Source organism: Malus sylvestris, chromosome 12, assembly GCF_916048215.2.
Source record: "Malus sylvestris chromosome 12, drMalSylv7.2, whole genome shotgun sequence".
Classification (NCBI taxonomy): Eukaryota; Viridiplantae; Streptophyta; class Magnoliopsida; order Rosales; family Rosaceae; genus Malus; species Malus sylvestris.
The window spans coordinates 13,601,748-13,617,567 of NC_062271.1; the positions used below are offsets into that span (position 1 = coordinate 13,601,748).

Sequence of the window (15,820 nt, forward strand, 5' to 3'; positions counted from 1 at the left end):
TAGCCCATTGTTGTCTAATCTGATTTATTTAGGGTTTTAGGTGTCTATATATATGTATTTTACACCTAGCCGCACATCTTCTCCCTCTCCATATTCAGAAATTCGTCAAAACCCTATTCCCCACTTTGCCGCAGCTTTCATCCATTCCAGCCACCATTCTCCACCTTTAGACACCATTCCACACCTCCATAACTCTTTCCCACACCTTGCCGTACCACCCTACCATCCTAATTCCCTTCTAAAAACCAAAAACACATCCAGAAAACTCCATTCACGCCAGAACCTGTCCCTCACCTTTGCCGAGCCCAACCTACACCCAAATCCATATTCTCTGACCCCAAACCTTCCTAGCCGTGCCCTACACCTATCCTAGATAGTTTTCCACCATTCTCCCTCATCCAAAGTCATCCAAAACCATCCAAAAACCCCCTAAACCAACTCTGCCGCAACAAGGAGAAGAAGAAAGAGGAGCTTTCTGTGCAGAATTCAAAGTGGACTTCTTTGGCATTTTAGGTGTAATCTTTCTTATGTCTTCGATGTTTCAATTCAATAAACTTTGTGTTGTGAGTATGAGGAACTAAACCTCCTTAGTTGGGGGGTGATTCGAAACCATGTACATGCTTGCAATTTGATTCGATTACATTCAGTTGTTATTTCATGAGTTATGAATTCAATTCGTTCATCTATTTGATTGATAACTTATTTGTGTATGTTGATTGAGAGTGCACGCTTAATTTTCATGCATGAATATGATGCTAGATTATGAGGGAGTTTCACCTAATAGTTACAATCTTATAATCACAAGTAGTGAAGATCGCTTGAAACGATCGCGTTGAATGAATTCTTAGCATAAGTTTCATGCAATTCATAGTAACAAATGCTTCGTCAATGCTTATGTTTTTCATAGAACGTAATGATTCTTGCTTGTATCTCTATTATGCAATTCATGTAGGGAACTTGTAGGGAATGTTTTGAGTTGTCGTATGCAATCATCCAACTTGATAAATTCTGGAAAAACTGAGGGTTAATTAGTGCAATTCACGGTTAACTTGGGGCATTGAGTATTCATAGTTTATCGGAAGAACAACTGAAAATCGTTTTGTTTGCAAGTGTGACATGTGTGGAGAAGAACCTCCTAACTAGCCTTTTAACCATCTATTTCACCAAAATCGTTTTTACAATCTGTGTTAATTAAAGTTTCTGTTTTGTTTTCAATTTTCGTCCAAAACAATTCCCCCTTTATTTTGAAGTCTTAGATTAGTTAGAAAGTGTTTTGATTTGTGTTTCTAGGTGTTTTGATTCAAGTTTTCAACCAATTTCGTCCAGATTAGTGTAAGTGCTCAAAACTGCCCAGAAAGTGGTTTTTAGGCAGTTTTGAGTCTTCTAGTTGCTGTTTTGGTTTTTAGGTTTGTTTAAGTGTTTTAACTTTTAGTTTTGCATTCTTTGAGTCTAGTTTAGTGTTTTAAACTTTGTTTTTTAGTGTTTAAGTCAGTTTCCAAGTGTTTAGCAATCCCTCCTAATCCCCGGTCTAGAACGATCCCTACTTACATCTTTGCTACAATTTGACAAAAAGAGGGTTTAATTTGTGTGCTTATCTATTTCGCATCAATTATGCAATTCATGTAGGGAACTTGTAGGGAATGTTTTGGGTTGTCGTATGCAATCATCCAACTTAATAACTTGTGGAAAAACTGAGGGTTAATTAGTGCAATTCACGGTTAACTTGGGGCGTTGAGTATTCATAGTTTATCGGAAGAACAACTGAAAATCGTTTTGTTTGCAAGTGTGACATGTGTGGAGAAGAACCTCCTAACTAGCCTTTTATCCATCCTTTTCACCAAAATCGTTTTTACAATCTGTGTTAATTAAAGTTTCTGTTTTGTTTTCAATTTCTGTCCAAAACTATTCCCCCTTTATTTTGAAGTCTTAGATTAGTTAGAAAGTGTTTTGATTTGTGTTTCTAGGTGTTTTGATTCAAGTTTTCAACCAATTCCGTCCAGATTAGTGTAAGTGCTCAAAACTGCCCAGAAAGTGGTTTTTAGGCAGTTTTGAGCCTTCTAGTTGCTGTTTTGAGTTTTAGGTTTGTTTAAGTGTTTTGACTTTTAGTTTTGCATTCTTTGAGTCTAGTTTAGTGTTTTTAACTTTGTTTTTGAGTGTTTAAGTCAGTTTCCAAGTGTTTAGCAATCCCTCCTAATCCCCGGTCTAGAACGATCCCTACTTACATCTTTACTACAATTTGACAAAAAGAGGGTTTAATTTGTGTGCTTAATATATTTCGCATCACAACACACAAGAATAAGTTATCAATCAAGTAGATTAGTAAATTGTATTCACGATTTATGAAATCATAACTGGATGTAATTAATTCATATCACATATATGTTCATGGCTTTGAATTCACCTCTAACTAAAACAAAATTAGTTCCTCATGGTTGCAATTAAACAAGGACAATCTAATAACTAAGGATAGAATACACCTAGGAACGTTCCAGTAATCCAAAGCCTGGAATGGCAGGCACGGCACCAAGGGTCTCCTTTCCTTCCTTCCTTGCAAAGTTGCAGCACAATTGTATTTTTCTGATGTTTTGGCTCTTGTGTGTGTGTTGCCAAAATAGGTTCAGAAAATATGTATTTATAGGCCTAGGGTTCGGCAAAGGCAGAGAAGGAGAATGATTACACAATCCTAGGGGAAAAGGACTAGGGAATTAAGCACAAAGCTTCTAGAAAAGAAGGGATTAAATTCGTCAGATTTCTAGGGGGAAAAGGGATCAGGTTATTTGCATTGTTTCAGGGCTTCTAGTATTAGATATTAAGTATTCTAATGTGATAAGGAATCCCCCTTGCAGCTGGAATTAAGGTAGGATAGGATTAGGATAGGATAAGATAAGATAAGGTTAGTTTGGATAATGTTCCTTCTTTTTAGCTGATTCCTTGTCTTCTTTATCTTGACTTTATTTTCTTCATCTTCTAGCATATTCCTAGCCTCTTGAACTTCAAAAACGTCCATCCACCTTGCTCCATGCATGTGCTATCCATTCTTGGCCCAAAACTGCTGCAAAATGCTCCACATTGCACTTTCTTGCCAACTTTGTCATTTGAACCTGAAAACACATGAAAATAGCTTAAAACACTTTAATAAGTAGAAACTAGCTACGAAAATGCAAGAAAACAAGCTAACTAAGTCGCATAAATATGCTCCTATCAGCTGCATTCAAAAGTTGAATTCTAAGTGTTGATTTCATTACTTTGCTTACTATGACTTTAAGAACCTTTGTTTATCCTTCACCGTTCATTGTTAGCCAATACACCTTTTGACTTGTATCTTGGTTGTTATATTTTTCAATATGTGGAGTTTGAAATTGGTACGAGCATATGGAATCCCTGGTTCTTGCTTCTAAGTAGTAGCATTTCGTTCATGAGATCATATATACATACTTGCATTTGATAATTTCAAAAAGTGCCTTCTTTGATTATAACATATGTAAGTGTTAGTCTACATGTTTCCATCAGTCTTCTCACATATACCTAGTATAGGGAGTGTAGTCAAAAAATCTATGTGAAAATAGAGAGTATATCTGGTAAGGAATTAAGTGAATTCTCTAAGGCATGTTACTACATTCAAAACATTGTTTTAATTGATTAAATGCGAGCTAGTGAGGGGTGACTGCGATGAAGTATGAGCTCAGGGGTAAGGATAGCTAAAATCTATGTACGTAGTGATATTAAATGTGTCATGTTTCATTGGAAATCCATGAGGCAATTGTTGGAAGGTTTAGGTTATGTTTTGTTTGTTTTGTTTTGCTCGAGGACTAGCAAAAGCTAAGTGTGGGGGAATTTGATAGAAGCATATTTATGCGACTTAGTTAACTTGTTTTCTTGTATTTAGTGAGTTAGTTTCTGTTTATTATAGTGTTTTAAGTTATTTTCGTGTGTTTTCAGGTTCAAATGACAAAGTTGACAAGAAAATGCAATTTGGAGCATTTTGGAGCAGTTTTGGGTCAAGAATGGATAGCACATGCATGGAGCAAGGTGGATGGACGTTTTTGAAGTTCATGAGGCTAGGAATATGCTACAGAGATGAGGAAAATAAAGTCAAGATAAATAAGATAAAGAATCAGCTAAAAAAAAGGAACATTATCTTAACCAACGTTATCTTATCCAACATTATCCAAACTAACTTTATCTTATCCAACATTATCCAAAACATTATCCAAACTAATCTTATCTTATCTTATCATATCATAACCTTATCCTAATCTTATTCTACCTGAATTCCAGCTGCAAGGGGGACATATTTTCAGATTAAGATACCTATAAATTAGGGTTCTAAAAGCCAAGCTCATTCCCTAAAAACATGCCGCACCTAGCCCTTCTAGAAACTATGTTTCCTGCCGCAAAGACCACTCCTTTTCCTCCCTGAAATCTGAATGAGAAGTGTCCTTTTTCCTTGTTGATTTAGAGTTCTAATTCCCCTCATTCTCAGCCTTTGTCGTGCCTTCCCTTCCCCCTATAAATACATTGTGTCGCAGCACTCATAAATCACCCATCTCTCATCACAATTTCGCACCACACACATAAGAGCCTAAAATAAAAAAATCTCACTTGTGCCGCAGCGTTGTGCCGCAGCTTTGCAAGGAAGGAAGGAGATGAGCAAGCTTGGAGCCATGACTGCCGTTCAAGACTTTTGGATTGCTGAAGCGTTTCTAGGTGTATTCTATCTTTTGCTTTCAATTTTTAAATTAGATTGGTTTTGTTTAATTGCGAACATGTGGAACTAATTTCGTTTTAGCTAGAGGTGAATTCAAAGCCATGAACATATGTGTGATATGAATTAATTACATCCAGTTATTGTTTCATAAATCGTGAATGGAATTTACTTATCTGTTTGATTGATAACTTGTTCTTGTGTGTTGATTAAGGATGCATACTTAGTTTGCATGCAGAGATTTGATGCTAAAATATAAGGGAGTTTCACCTAATAGTTATGAACTTATATTTACAAGTAATGGAGGTTGCTAGTCACGGTCGTGTTAAGTAAACGAATGCCTTGTCCATACTTATGATTTTCATAGAACTTAATGATCTTTGATATGTATCTCTATTATGCAGTTCATGTAAGGAACTTGATAAGGATAATTTGGTAGCGTCGCTAAGTCCAATTCAATGAATTTAGGAAAATCATTAAGTTAATTTGTGCTTCTCATGATTAATTTGGGGCATTGTCATTCCTGGTTCATAGGAAGAATAACTAGAAATCGATTTGTATGCATATGTGTCATGTGTGGAGAAGGACCCTCTAGCTAGCCTTTCACCCCTTTCATTCACTCTGATTTCGTATTGCCTTTATTTTGTTTCTGCAAGTACTTAGGTTTACTTTAAATTCGTCAAAACCACCCCCATTTAGTATTCTGAGTCTTTTTAGTTTAATTTTCGTCCAACTCATCCTCTACCTTTAGTTGTTGTTTTAAGTCAATTTAACTTAGTTTTGTGTTATTTGATTCAGTTTAGCTTGTTTTGAGTTGTTTGATTCTAGTTTTCAGTTTTTAAGTTTAATTTGTGTTGATTAGCATCCCTAATTAATCACAGGCCTAGAACGATCCCTACCTACGCGTTCTACAACTATCTTAATAGGGTCTAATTTGTGTGTTAGTTTTTACCACATCAGGTTTAAACCCTTGAAATTTTGACATAGAAACATAGCTCAAACAAGATTATAACTGACGAAAACCACGTTGAGGATTAGAACCTTACCTAAGGTGGAGTTTGAGAGAGCTCAAGCTCTCAGTGTTAATGGCATAGCACACGGGGATGCTTTGATAGCGCATGCAAAGCTGTAGGTGAATTCCTCATGTCCTAAAGGTTAAAGGTTCCAGTTTCCAAGGTTTGATTTGGTCAGAGAAGGTGGTTCATCGGAGAAATTGAGGGTGAAGGTCCTTGGCCTTTCGGCCTCTCTGTTTACAGAGATGAAGAAGATGATGGAATGAGAGAGATAGTTTTAAAAAATTAATAAAATTAGTGAGTGGGAAAAGAGAGAGAAAGAGAAGAAGAACTGGTTAAAAAAAATGAGAGGGAAATGAGGCATATGTGTCAGAGAGAGAGAGAGCCATGTGAGGGAACTAGCCAAAAAGAAGGGAAAATGATGTGATGTGTGATGGAGCAAGTTTTGGGTTTCTAAAACCCAAAATAATATTTGTTTAAAGCAACTTGCCCACCATCCCTCATCATTTGAAGGCTGATATATGCTTCCCACACCAGACCAAGGCAGTGGTGCACATTGCATGAGGTTGGTTTTTAAAGTTTGAACCTCTCTCAGGTGAATTTATAATGTTTCGAACATAACTTGTTCATTATAATTCCAAATTGAGTTCCGTTTGCGGTCACATGTTCATACAAATGAGTACTATTCAAAAATAGTAAAATAAGACTGAAAATGAAAGGAAAATTGAGGTCCACGTGGAAGGCCATCTTAGGGGTATTTTGATAATTTCACTACTACTGAGAATAAAATGATAAATCGCCAAAATGGTCCTTGAGATTTGCATAACTCATCACTTTGGTCCTTGAGATTCCAAATCGATAAAAGTGGTCCCTAAGATTGTCCACCATCCATCATTTTGGTCCTTCCGTTAAAAACTCCGTTAAGTGTCCTGAAGCTCTTGGCCAGAAGTTTGGGCAATTTTCAAAGCTTCGTAACTCAATTGTTTCTTAACCAAATTCGACCCATAATATATCAAAATGAAGATAAGAAAGTGTAAAATAAGATTATACCTATTTCAAAGCCCAATGGTTGCTGGAGATGGCAGGAAAATAGCCTCAAAGTTTACTGGTCCGAGTGAAAATTTGAAAACTCACCAGAAATTGGGTAAACTTTAAACGTTCATAACTCCTTCAATACTTAACAAAATCAAGTGATTCAAAAACAAAAATCATACTTCTCGACATGACGAAGATAATGGTACCCTTTTTGACGAAAAAACTGCTCGAAAGTGGCTAACTCAAGACCAAGACAGCCACTTTCGATCCGTTTCCCAGCCAAACCACGGAGAATTAGCCATCATTAAAGGTACCATTCTCTTTGTCTCGTCAATAAGTATGATTTCGTTTTTGAATCACTTGATTTCGTTGAGTATTCAAGAAGTTATGAATGTTTAAAGTTTACCCAGTTTCTGGTGAGTTTCCAAGTTTTCACTCGGACCAGTCAATTTTGAGGCTATTTTCCAGCAATCTCTGGCAACCGTTGGGCTTCAAAAAAGGTATAATATTATTCTACACTTTCCTATCTTCATTTTGATATAGTATGGGTCGAATTTGGTAAAGAAACGATTGAGTTACGAAGCTTTGAAAATTGCCCAAACTTCCAGCCAAGAGCTCCGGGACGATTAACGAAGTTTTTAATGGAAGGACCAAAATGATGGATGGTGGACAATCTCAGGGACCACTTTTATCAATTTGGAATCTCAGGGACCAAAGTGATGAGTTATGCAAATCTCAGGGACCATTTTGGCAATTTACCTAGAATAAAATAAGATAAATCTCGGGACGGGATGTCACATGAAATTGTCCACCATCAATCATTTTGGTCCTTGAGTGAAAAGTTATGTTAAATAAGTATCAAAATGACAAAATTACCCTCAATTTAATAAATAGTAAGCCAAAATGATGACCAAAATTGAGGGTATTTTTGTCATTTTATCCTTATTCTATGAAGATTGTTCACGAACTGACCAAAATGATTGTTTGTGGACAAACTCAACGACTAATCTATCAATTTCAAATCCCAAGGACCAAAATGATGAGTTATGCAAATCTCAGAGACCATTTTGGCTAAAAGCCTTATTTTTATTTTGGTATGTTTTATTTCATACACATTGTGTATTGGTACGTTTATATTATTCTCAATCCTATTTTCTCTAAATGTACTAAAAGATAAACGTATTTTGGTACGTTTGATTTTGTGGGATTTAAAAATATTTTAAACTGTTTTGGAAAGAAAATATCTTAAATCGTAGATAATCAGTGCTAATTGTAGCATTATTGTGAAAATAAATTGAATCTAACCAACTTTTTTTTGGGCCACTTAGTACTACGGTCTAATGATATTCTTCGTCACTTGTAAGTGAGAGGACTTAGGTTCGATTCTTGCCAAAAGTGAATTTGAACCACATTATTGATAGTCCATTGTGAGGCTAAGCCCACCTCTCCCTTTTAGTGCAGATAATATCATTTGTTCAAATAAATAAAAAAATACTAGTCAATATTAACGAACTTTTTTTTGTTACAATTATCTCTAACAGAGGAGAGTGTAATCAAAAGGCTAGATTACATGAAATTTGTTTCAATATGATGTGCATATTTTTTTGCGTCAGATTTTAGTAAAGATGGGTAGTGGCATGTCATGTAATTTTGGTATAGAAAATGATTAATTCTGATACATATAGAACCAAAATCAGGACAAAAATGTTTAATCAAATCACCAAACGGCATGAATGTTTGATCTAAGAAATTTAAAACAAAGGCACTATATCAAACGATCATTTTTTTTAAACAAATGATAGTATCTACACTAAAGGGGTGGTAGAGTGGGCTAAGCCTCACAGTGGGCTAAACCATAATAATGTGGTTCAAATTCGCCTTTAGCGAGAATCGAACTTAAGGCCTCTTACTTACATATGAAGAACAATATCACTAGACTGTAGTACTAAGTTGCAGAAATCAAATGTAATTTGAAACTTTGTGACAGAAATCAAATCTAGTATGAAACTTTGTAAATTTAAAACCTCATTTATATTTTTATAGGTATATAATTAGATTTGACGAGCAAGGATGGGTATGGCTGAGCTGCTAGAGGTTATTGGGAGTGACGGTGGGGGGAAGGGAGCTTGGTGTCTTTGGAGACGGTGGGAAAGAAGAAGGGGGTGTTGATGGGGGAGAGGAAGCCATGAGATGGATTTTCCATGAGTAAAGTAATAAAATAATGGGAATTTTGCGCAACTATCATATGAATTTGGAAGTATATGAGCCAATACCACATGAACTTCCAGTTACTTTCTATCCACTCTGCCATTAAAACATATCACCTGTAAGGATATTTTCGTCAATTAACTTCATAGGGTAGCTAGAATAAAATGTCTGCAAAATAAAATTGTCTTAGTCATATGGCGCCAAAATTGGGGATACGTCTCCAGTTTGGCAATTCTCTCCATGAAAGTTTTTAAAAATTAATATTTGAATAAATTAAGGTGAACTACGCACTTTTGACCAAAAAAAAAAGGTGAACTACGCACACACTCGTCGACCTACAGAAAGTCACCATAAAAGAATGACTAGATTTTTGACATAATTTCTACACAAGATATTTGTAATTCTATAAAGCTCATAAACAATATAAAACACACTAAACTTGTGCTTCAACAACTATAACAAATAAGTTATAGAAAATCAGGTTTTATACCAAAATAAGCTTTAATAAGCTTAGAATATGATCAAATGATATTAAACACTTGTATTATGAAATACCCAATAAAAATTTCAACATGATCAAATGATGGGATTCAAAAGGAACGTCCATTTCTAACTTCCAGGTACAAGATTAGAAGCGTGAAACAGAAAAAGGTTGAGTTCAGAAATAGACAAGCGTTGGCGGCGGAGCAGGAGCAAAAAATAAGCCAAATCAAGTAATCAACCATCAACCACGAAAAAGAAAGAGAAAAAGAAAAAAAAAAGGAAGAAGAAGGAGGTTGGGGTATCGAAATCGAATAGAGAAGGGGAGCCAACGAGAGGTTAGGGCGCTGCAGATTGGATTGGGGGTGGTTGAAAGTAGTAAATAGCATTGCACATTTTTTATTACCAGAGTGGGATAAAAACTTGTTCTTCTTCTATTCTCACGCTCCCCCCCCCCCACCCCCCCTTCTGTTCGTCTCCCTGAATGCCTTACCAGTGTTCAGGGTAACAACTACAATTACAGCAACTTGTTCATCTCTGTCGATTTCTTCTTTTCTCTCGATTTCCTTACGTATAAATTGTTGTGCATGTTTCAGACTATCGTGGCGATTTATGTGCGGAGGAGCGAGGGAAATATAGGTTGCTTTTTCAATTCAAATTTTTATCTCTACTTGTATATTTTGTTTGTTGGTTTTATTTAGGTGTTACGTTGTGATTTTTTGGGTTGGTAATTGGAATGTAATGAAATTATTATCAATAAATAAAGGAGAAATTAGGTTTTCATCATTCCTTTTGCTACTCCATTGATTAAAATCCTATTCTTTTTCAATTTTTAATCAAAGTCCTTGAGTATTAATAGCATCATTAATTATTTCAATAATAAAATATTTTTTTATTTCTAAATATATTCATGTTAAAAATGTTACAATTAGTATATTTATATTTAAGGAAAACTAATGAAAATGGCTTGAAAATTTTGAGTTTTAATGATAAGGACAAAATAAAGGGTAAAGTGAATAGTACTAGGATTGACTTTTTAGTGTAAAAATGTGGTTTTTCGTTAAAGTGAACAATACCCGGTGCTTTTCGTTAAAGTTCCCTTATATTTATGACTAAATTTTTTTATCATATATTTTTAGTTTTAGTTTGTACCCATTTTTAATTTGTAATTCTTTTTTAATTTGTACCAATTTTCTTTTCAGTTTTAATTTGTACCCGTATATATTTTTTTTTTGTGCCCATATTTTTTAAAGTTTATTTGTATTTGTACCCATATTTTTTTTATTTGTACTTTTTATTTGGCTAAATGTACCCATGCTAATTATATATACCCATTCATGTAAAACTTTTTAATTTTAAAATGTATTCATTCTTAAATATGTCAATTTGTTATATGTAAAATGTACCTTTTTTATATAAAATCTATTCATTTTTTTTCTAATCCATTTTTAAACTTATATGGGTACATTAATTTTTTTTTCTTTGATTTGAAAATGTATCCATGTCAAGTTTAATTGAAGAAATTTACTAATGTTATTAAGCCTAATATCTTTTTTTTTTTTTTTGTGATTTTGAAGAATGTACCCATGTTTTGAAGAATGTATCCATTTTTGGTTAATTTTGATGAATGTACTCATGTTTATATACACACACACACACACGCAATAGTATATTTATATTTTAATATTTTTAGTCCCACAAATTATGGTTTTTTATTTAAAATCTCATTTATATAAACAACTAAAATTTCTAATTTTTAATTTAAAAAATATAGTAACGTACATAAAAATAAATTATCACATTAATTTCAGGGACCTTGATAAAAAATTAAAAACCAACAAGGTTTCAATCAAAGAATAGTCATAGTTAAGGACCGTATCCAAAGTCTCCCAGAAATAAATAATGAAAGCAAATATATATATACATGCAGGAGGTTGTGACGTAACGTATTGATGCGAAATGGAGACAAGTTGGTGTGTAACTTTGGTCATTCACAAATTATGGCATTGAATTCGTTCCAGCATATTTGCCACTCTCCGGTCAGATCATTAATTCACGTCTTTCTGTACATGGCCTTTCTTTCTTTTATTTCCACAATTTATATGTTAATGTTCTCTTGCTCTCCTAAACCTTAATTTCTTTTCTTTCTTTCGTTCAATAGATTTGCTCAGGAAAAAAAATAATCATATCAAGTTACACAGTTTTTAACATTGGACATATGATCGTGTCAGTTATTAACACTTGACTTGTTGATTAATTAGAAAGATAACTTTCTGAAGATATGCATTCTGATGAACGGACAACAATGAGAATATTTTCGAGTGACATCTGAATTAGTTTACTACCATCCAGAAAAAAAAAATGAAGATACGTTTTAGAATGTTGATTTTTCGAATTGAATGCCAAATTAATTGTGGTTGCTCAGACTTTCGTGACATGGATATCGTTATTGTTGCTAACATTTTATAGAATGCATATTGTTCTTGTTAGAAATTGATCTTAATTTAGTTGTGCTTATGTCAAATATGCAGATTTATGTAACCTAACTTGCCGAGGAAGACTAATTCTCAGGGAATCTTTTGAGAGGAACAAGAGCCTCTGGCATGCACTGCTTCCATTCTTATTTGCATGAGAATTGTCAAAATGGCTGTAGCAGTTGATCAACATCACGGATTCAAGACATTTAGCCGATCCCAGAGATGCAGATTACAGTCCTACACTCAACTTGATTATAACATTCTTGCCCACTCCTTAAAACATGCATTCGGTGATGCTAATTTTCATAAAAGCTTCTCCACCCCATGTCTATCCCTAACCACTGCATCGGAGGAAGATTTTGACACTAATCCAAGAATTGAGATTGTTGGTGGCAGTAGGATACCTAGGGTACATGCTCTTGTAGTCGAGGTTGCCATATCTATGGCGTCTGGTGCCGACCTCCTGCCAGTGTCAAGTGGACTAGGCGGTGCCTACTACTTATGTAGCAAAAATGGCGACAATATTGCTGTGGCAAAGCCCATAGATGAAGAACCTTTAGCTTTCAATAATCCTAAGGGTCTCGGAGGCAGGATGCTGGGCCAACCTGGTTTGAAACGCTCAGTTCGGATTGGTGAATCTGGAATCCGAGAATTGGCAGCATATCTCCTTGACCACGGTGGATTCGCTGGTGTTCCTCCAACAGCTTTAGTGAAAATTTCTCATGTTGCATTCCACATTAACAAAAATGCAGGCGCAATTTCAGCTTCACCCTATAAGATTGCTTCTCTGCAGCGCTTCGTGGATCATGACTTTGATGCTGGAGAGTTAGGTTCTTCAGGCTTTTCAGTAGCTGCTGTCCATCGTATTGGAATTTTTGATGTAAGACTCCTGAATCTTGACAGGCATGCAGGGAACATGCTTGTTAAGAAATATGAGCAGCACAACTATGCAGCTGGGGTGCTTGAGCTTGTACCTATTGACCATGGTCTTTGCCTTCCTGAGTGGCTTGATGATCCATATTTCGAATGGTTGCACTGGCCTCAAGCTTCAGTTCCTTTTTCCGAGTCTGAAATCGAGTACATATCCAAACTTGACCCCTACAAAGATGCGGAGCTTCTACGAACTCAGATTCCTTCTTTCCGGGAGGCTGCTATTCGTGTTCTTGTGCTATGCACCATCTTCTTGAAGCAGTCTGCTGCTTCAGGGCTCTGTCTTGCTGATATAGGAGAAATGATGACTCGGCAGTTCTGTGCCGACGAAGAAACATTGAGTACATTGGAGAATTTGTGCATGCAAGTTAAGAATGCCATGCCTACTAGAGACAACGAGAAGAAAGGAGAAATCGGAGAAGTTGAAATATTTGAATTTGACAATGAAAATAAAGAAGGGTTTAATGAGAATATGGATCTTCCGAGCCATCCCGAAATTATTATGTCAAGGTTTTTATCAGCGGGATCAATGACTGGGTTGGCCGATGCATCTCTGTCTCCTCTATTCGAGGAAAATGATCAAACCATTGACAACTATGATAGAAACACTATAACAGGCAGCAACAATGTTGGTGATGATGGAACTACTAGTGATGGTCGCGGTCGTAAGGTAGGGGTTTTGATGAAGAGCGGGAGTTTCTCAGCAGCGACCCTCAGTTGTGAAACTCGGGGAGCAATATCATTTGGAGACATGAGTGGAGACGAATGGGAATTGTTCTTGGACCATTTTGACAAGTTTTTGGCGCACAAACTGGAGGAGGGCAACAAGTGCTTGAGCTCGAAACTGAGGTTGGGAACTTCCTGCAACTTCTGAGATTAATCTTATGGAGTGACTGTACATTATTACCAAATGAAATGATGATAGATAGAGTAGATTGTAAATAAATACATACCGTTTTACCGATTTACCAATGTACCATAGATAGGTACAACCTCTAAAGGAGGAGTTGAGATCGGTGGAAACGCCATCCTTCCTCTCTATGTACGCACCTGTCAGTCTTCTACGTTATCTTGTATTGTTGCCCTGCTGCACTGACATAGAATTGCTTCTCTTGCACATGTTTTTGCTTGGGAATTATTGAATTGTTCAGACGGTTGATATTGTTAACAAGTTTTCTTTTCTTTTATTTTTTTTTTCCAAAGTTACTATTTTTCTTTTTGAGTTAAATAAGAATTTGTTGAGATTCGGGTGATCAATTTCAATCGAGTTAATAATAATTTATCTAACCCAACTCACCTATCGGATGGGTGGTCGGGTTTCTATCCAAAAGTAATTTGTAAATTTTACAACCCTATCCATTTCAGTAGAGTTGGTCTGTAAACCTAGTAGAACGCCAAGGACGTTTTTTGTAATTTTCTAGCGTTAGGGAATAAAATAGGATTAAAATTGGAATGGGATGTGACAAGTAAACCCACTAGAATGCCCACCCTAATTAAAAGAAGTAAAAATAGGAGAGTGAAAGAGAGATTAACTCGGACTTGCTCGCAAGGAATTTGAAGGCTAAACGGTACATATTCCAGTTTACTCCGAAATGCATGGTGTTTGGTAACAATATCCATCCTCAACAGGAGCAGGTTGCCTCTCAGACAGATAGTTAGGGGCAATTATGAGACCATGATTTTCCAGGGCCTGAGTAAGTCTAATCCGAATACTGTTACTTCAGAAGTCCAGTCATGGACTCACCAGCTCCGAGCAGAGCTATATCAGACGGATCAAGGTGCCACCATCACTCTACTTTGGGCCACTAGGTAGAGTCCAAGCGACTCCGCTGGGTGACTATGCTTGTTCCGCAACATGCATGATCTAATCCGGATATGGACACAGTCAAATCTTATAAGTCTTGGAATCCCTACAATCTAGGGATAGGCTTGAGCCGCAAGTAATCACAACTCCTAAGAGGATGCAATATCTACTTACTAGATATCCTTTAGGATTCTCCCGGCTTAGAACGAGGATTCCATCCTAAAAAGTTCTCTTTGCAGTCTTATGCTGGCTTACGATTGTATATTGTTTTGTAGGTTGCTCGAGTTTGTGCTCAACCACCGCTTACGCAGTTGCACAGATTTAGTTGCAACAGTTTATTCATGTTTGCTATACAATGTGTACAAAAGAGAATGATATGATGAATCTAACTTCTATAGATCACATTCCCTTAATTACATATTCCTTGGACTTATTGTTTATGCATATGACATATTTATGAACTAGCTTTAAACAATAATTTTTGCCCTTATATTAAACTAATTTTGTTTAACATGTGTAAAGTCCTTAACTTATTATCATATAATTGAATTTAGGGTACATTTCCAATGTGAATCACTTTTCTCAAAAGTTTGAATCTTGATACAAACAAAACGCAAAGAGTCCCATAGAAACAAAGCGCAAAGCGACCCATACGCTCACAACCCACGAGCCCACACTGCATCATGTTCAATATTCTCGATATTTTTTTAATCTGACTTCAAAACATTATCCATCGCTTTACCTTGAAGCATACGTGAACCGACTTGTTTTTTTATTTTATTGTGTTTTTTAAATCTAAAATTTCCGTTCACTCATTGTTTTCGAACACTCAATCAACTCCTCACTCTTCCTCCAAGATTTGGACTTTCAATAATGGCTTCTTTAACACCAATTTCACAATCCCAATAATTTTTTAACAAAACCCAGTTCATAGGGATGGGCAACGGTTATGGCGGGCGGGTAACCGCAATTATTTACCCATAACCATTTATGCTCATACCTGCATAACCGTTTACCTGTTGGGTAATTGCCTAAACGGTTATACCCATACCCATAACCATTTATAAACGGTTAACCATACCCATAACCGCATATCTATTTAACCGTAACCGTTTAATACCCATTTACCATTTTTAACCCATTTATCAGTTTTTTTTTTTTTTACCAT

General features: G+C 35.8%; 2 protein-coding genes across 4 annotated transcripts; both read left to right on the forward strand.

Annotated features, from left to right (window-relative positions):
• The first annotated feature begins 9,721 nt into the window (after positions 1 to 9,721).
• On the forward strand, positions 9,722 to 14,035 carry LOC126592035 (phosphatidylinositol 4-kinase gamma 8-like). 3 transcript variants are annotated; one of them, XM_050257792.1, is made up of 4 exons: positions 9,723 to 9,945; positions 10,038 to 10,080; positions 11,372 to 11,480; positions 11,973 to 14,035. In XM_050257792.1, the coding sequence occupies exon 4, from the start codon at positions 12,070 to 12,072 to the stop codon at positions 13,720 to 13,722; it is 1,653 nt and encodes a 550-aa protein (XP_050113749.1). In that variant the 5' UTR covers positions 9,723 to 9,945; positions 10,038 to 10,080; positions 11,372 to 11,480; positions 11,973 to 12,069; the 3' UTR covers positions 13,723 to 14,035. The 3 variants fall into 3 exon arrangements, with proteins under 3 accessions (XP_050113752.1, XP_050113751.1, XP_050113749.1); XM_050257795.1 differs by lacking the exon at positions 11,372 to 11,480 and having other exon boundaries at positions 9,722 to 9,945; XM_050257794.1 differs by lacking the exon at positions 11,372 to 11,480 and having other exon boundaries at positions 9,722 to 10,080.
• On the forward strand, positions 12,085 to 13,722 carry LOC126592167 (phosphatidylinositol 4-kinase gamma 8-like). Its single transcript, XM_050257908.1, has one exon. It carries the CDS (start codon positions 12,085 to 12,087, stop codon positions 13,720 to 13,722), a length of 1,638 nt encoding a protein of 545 aa, XP_050113865.1.
• Positions 14,036 to 15,820: the final 1,785 nt, after the last annotated feature.

Excerpts from the sequence above, each read along its gene's own strand:
- LOC126592035 (XM_050257794.1), top strand. The coding sequence starts at position 12,070 with ATGAGAATTGTCAAAATGGCTGTAGCAGTTGATCAACATCACGGATTC.
- LOC126592167 (XM_050257908.1), top strand. The coding sequence starts at position 12,085 with ATGGCTGTAGCAGTTGATCAACATCACGGATTCAAGACATTTAGCCGA.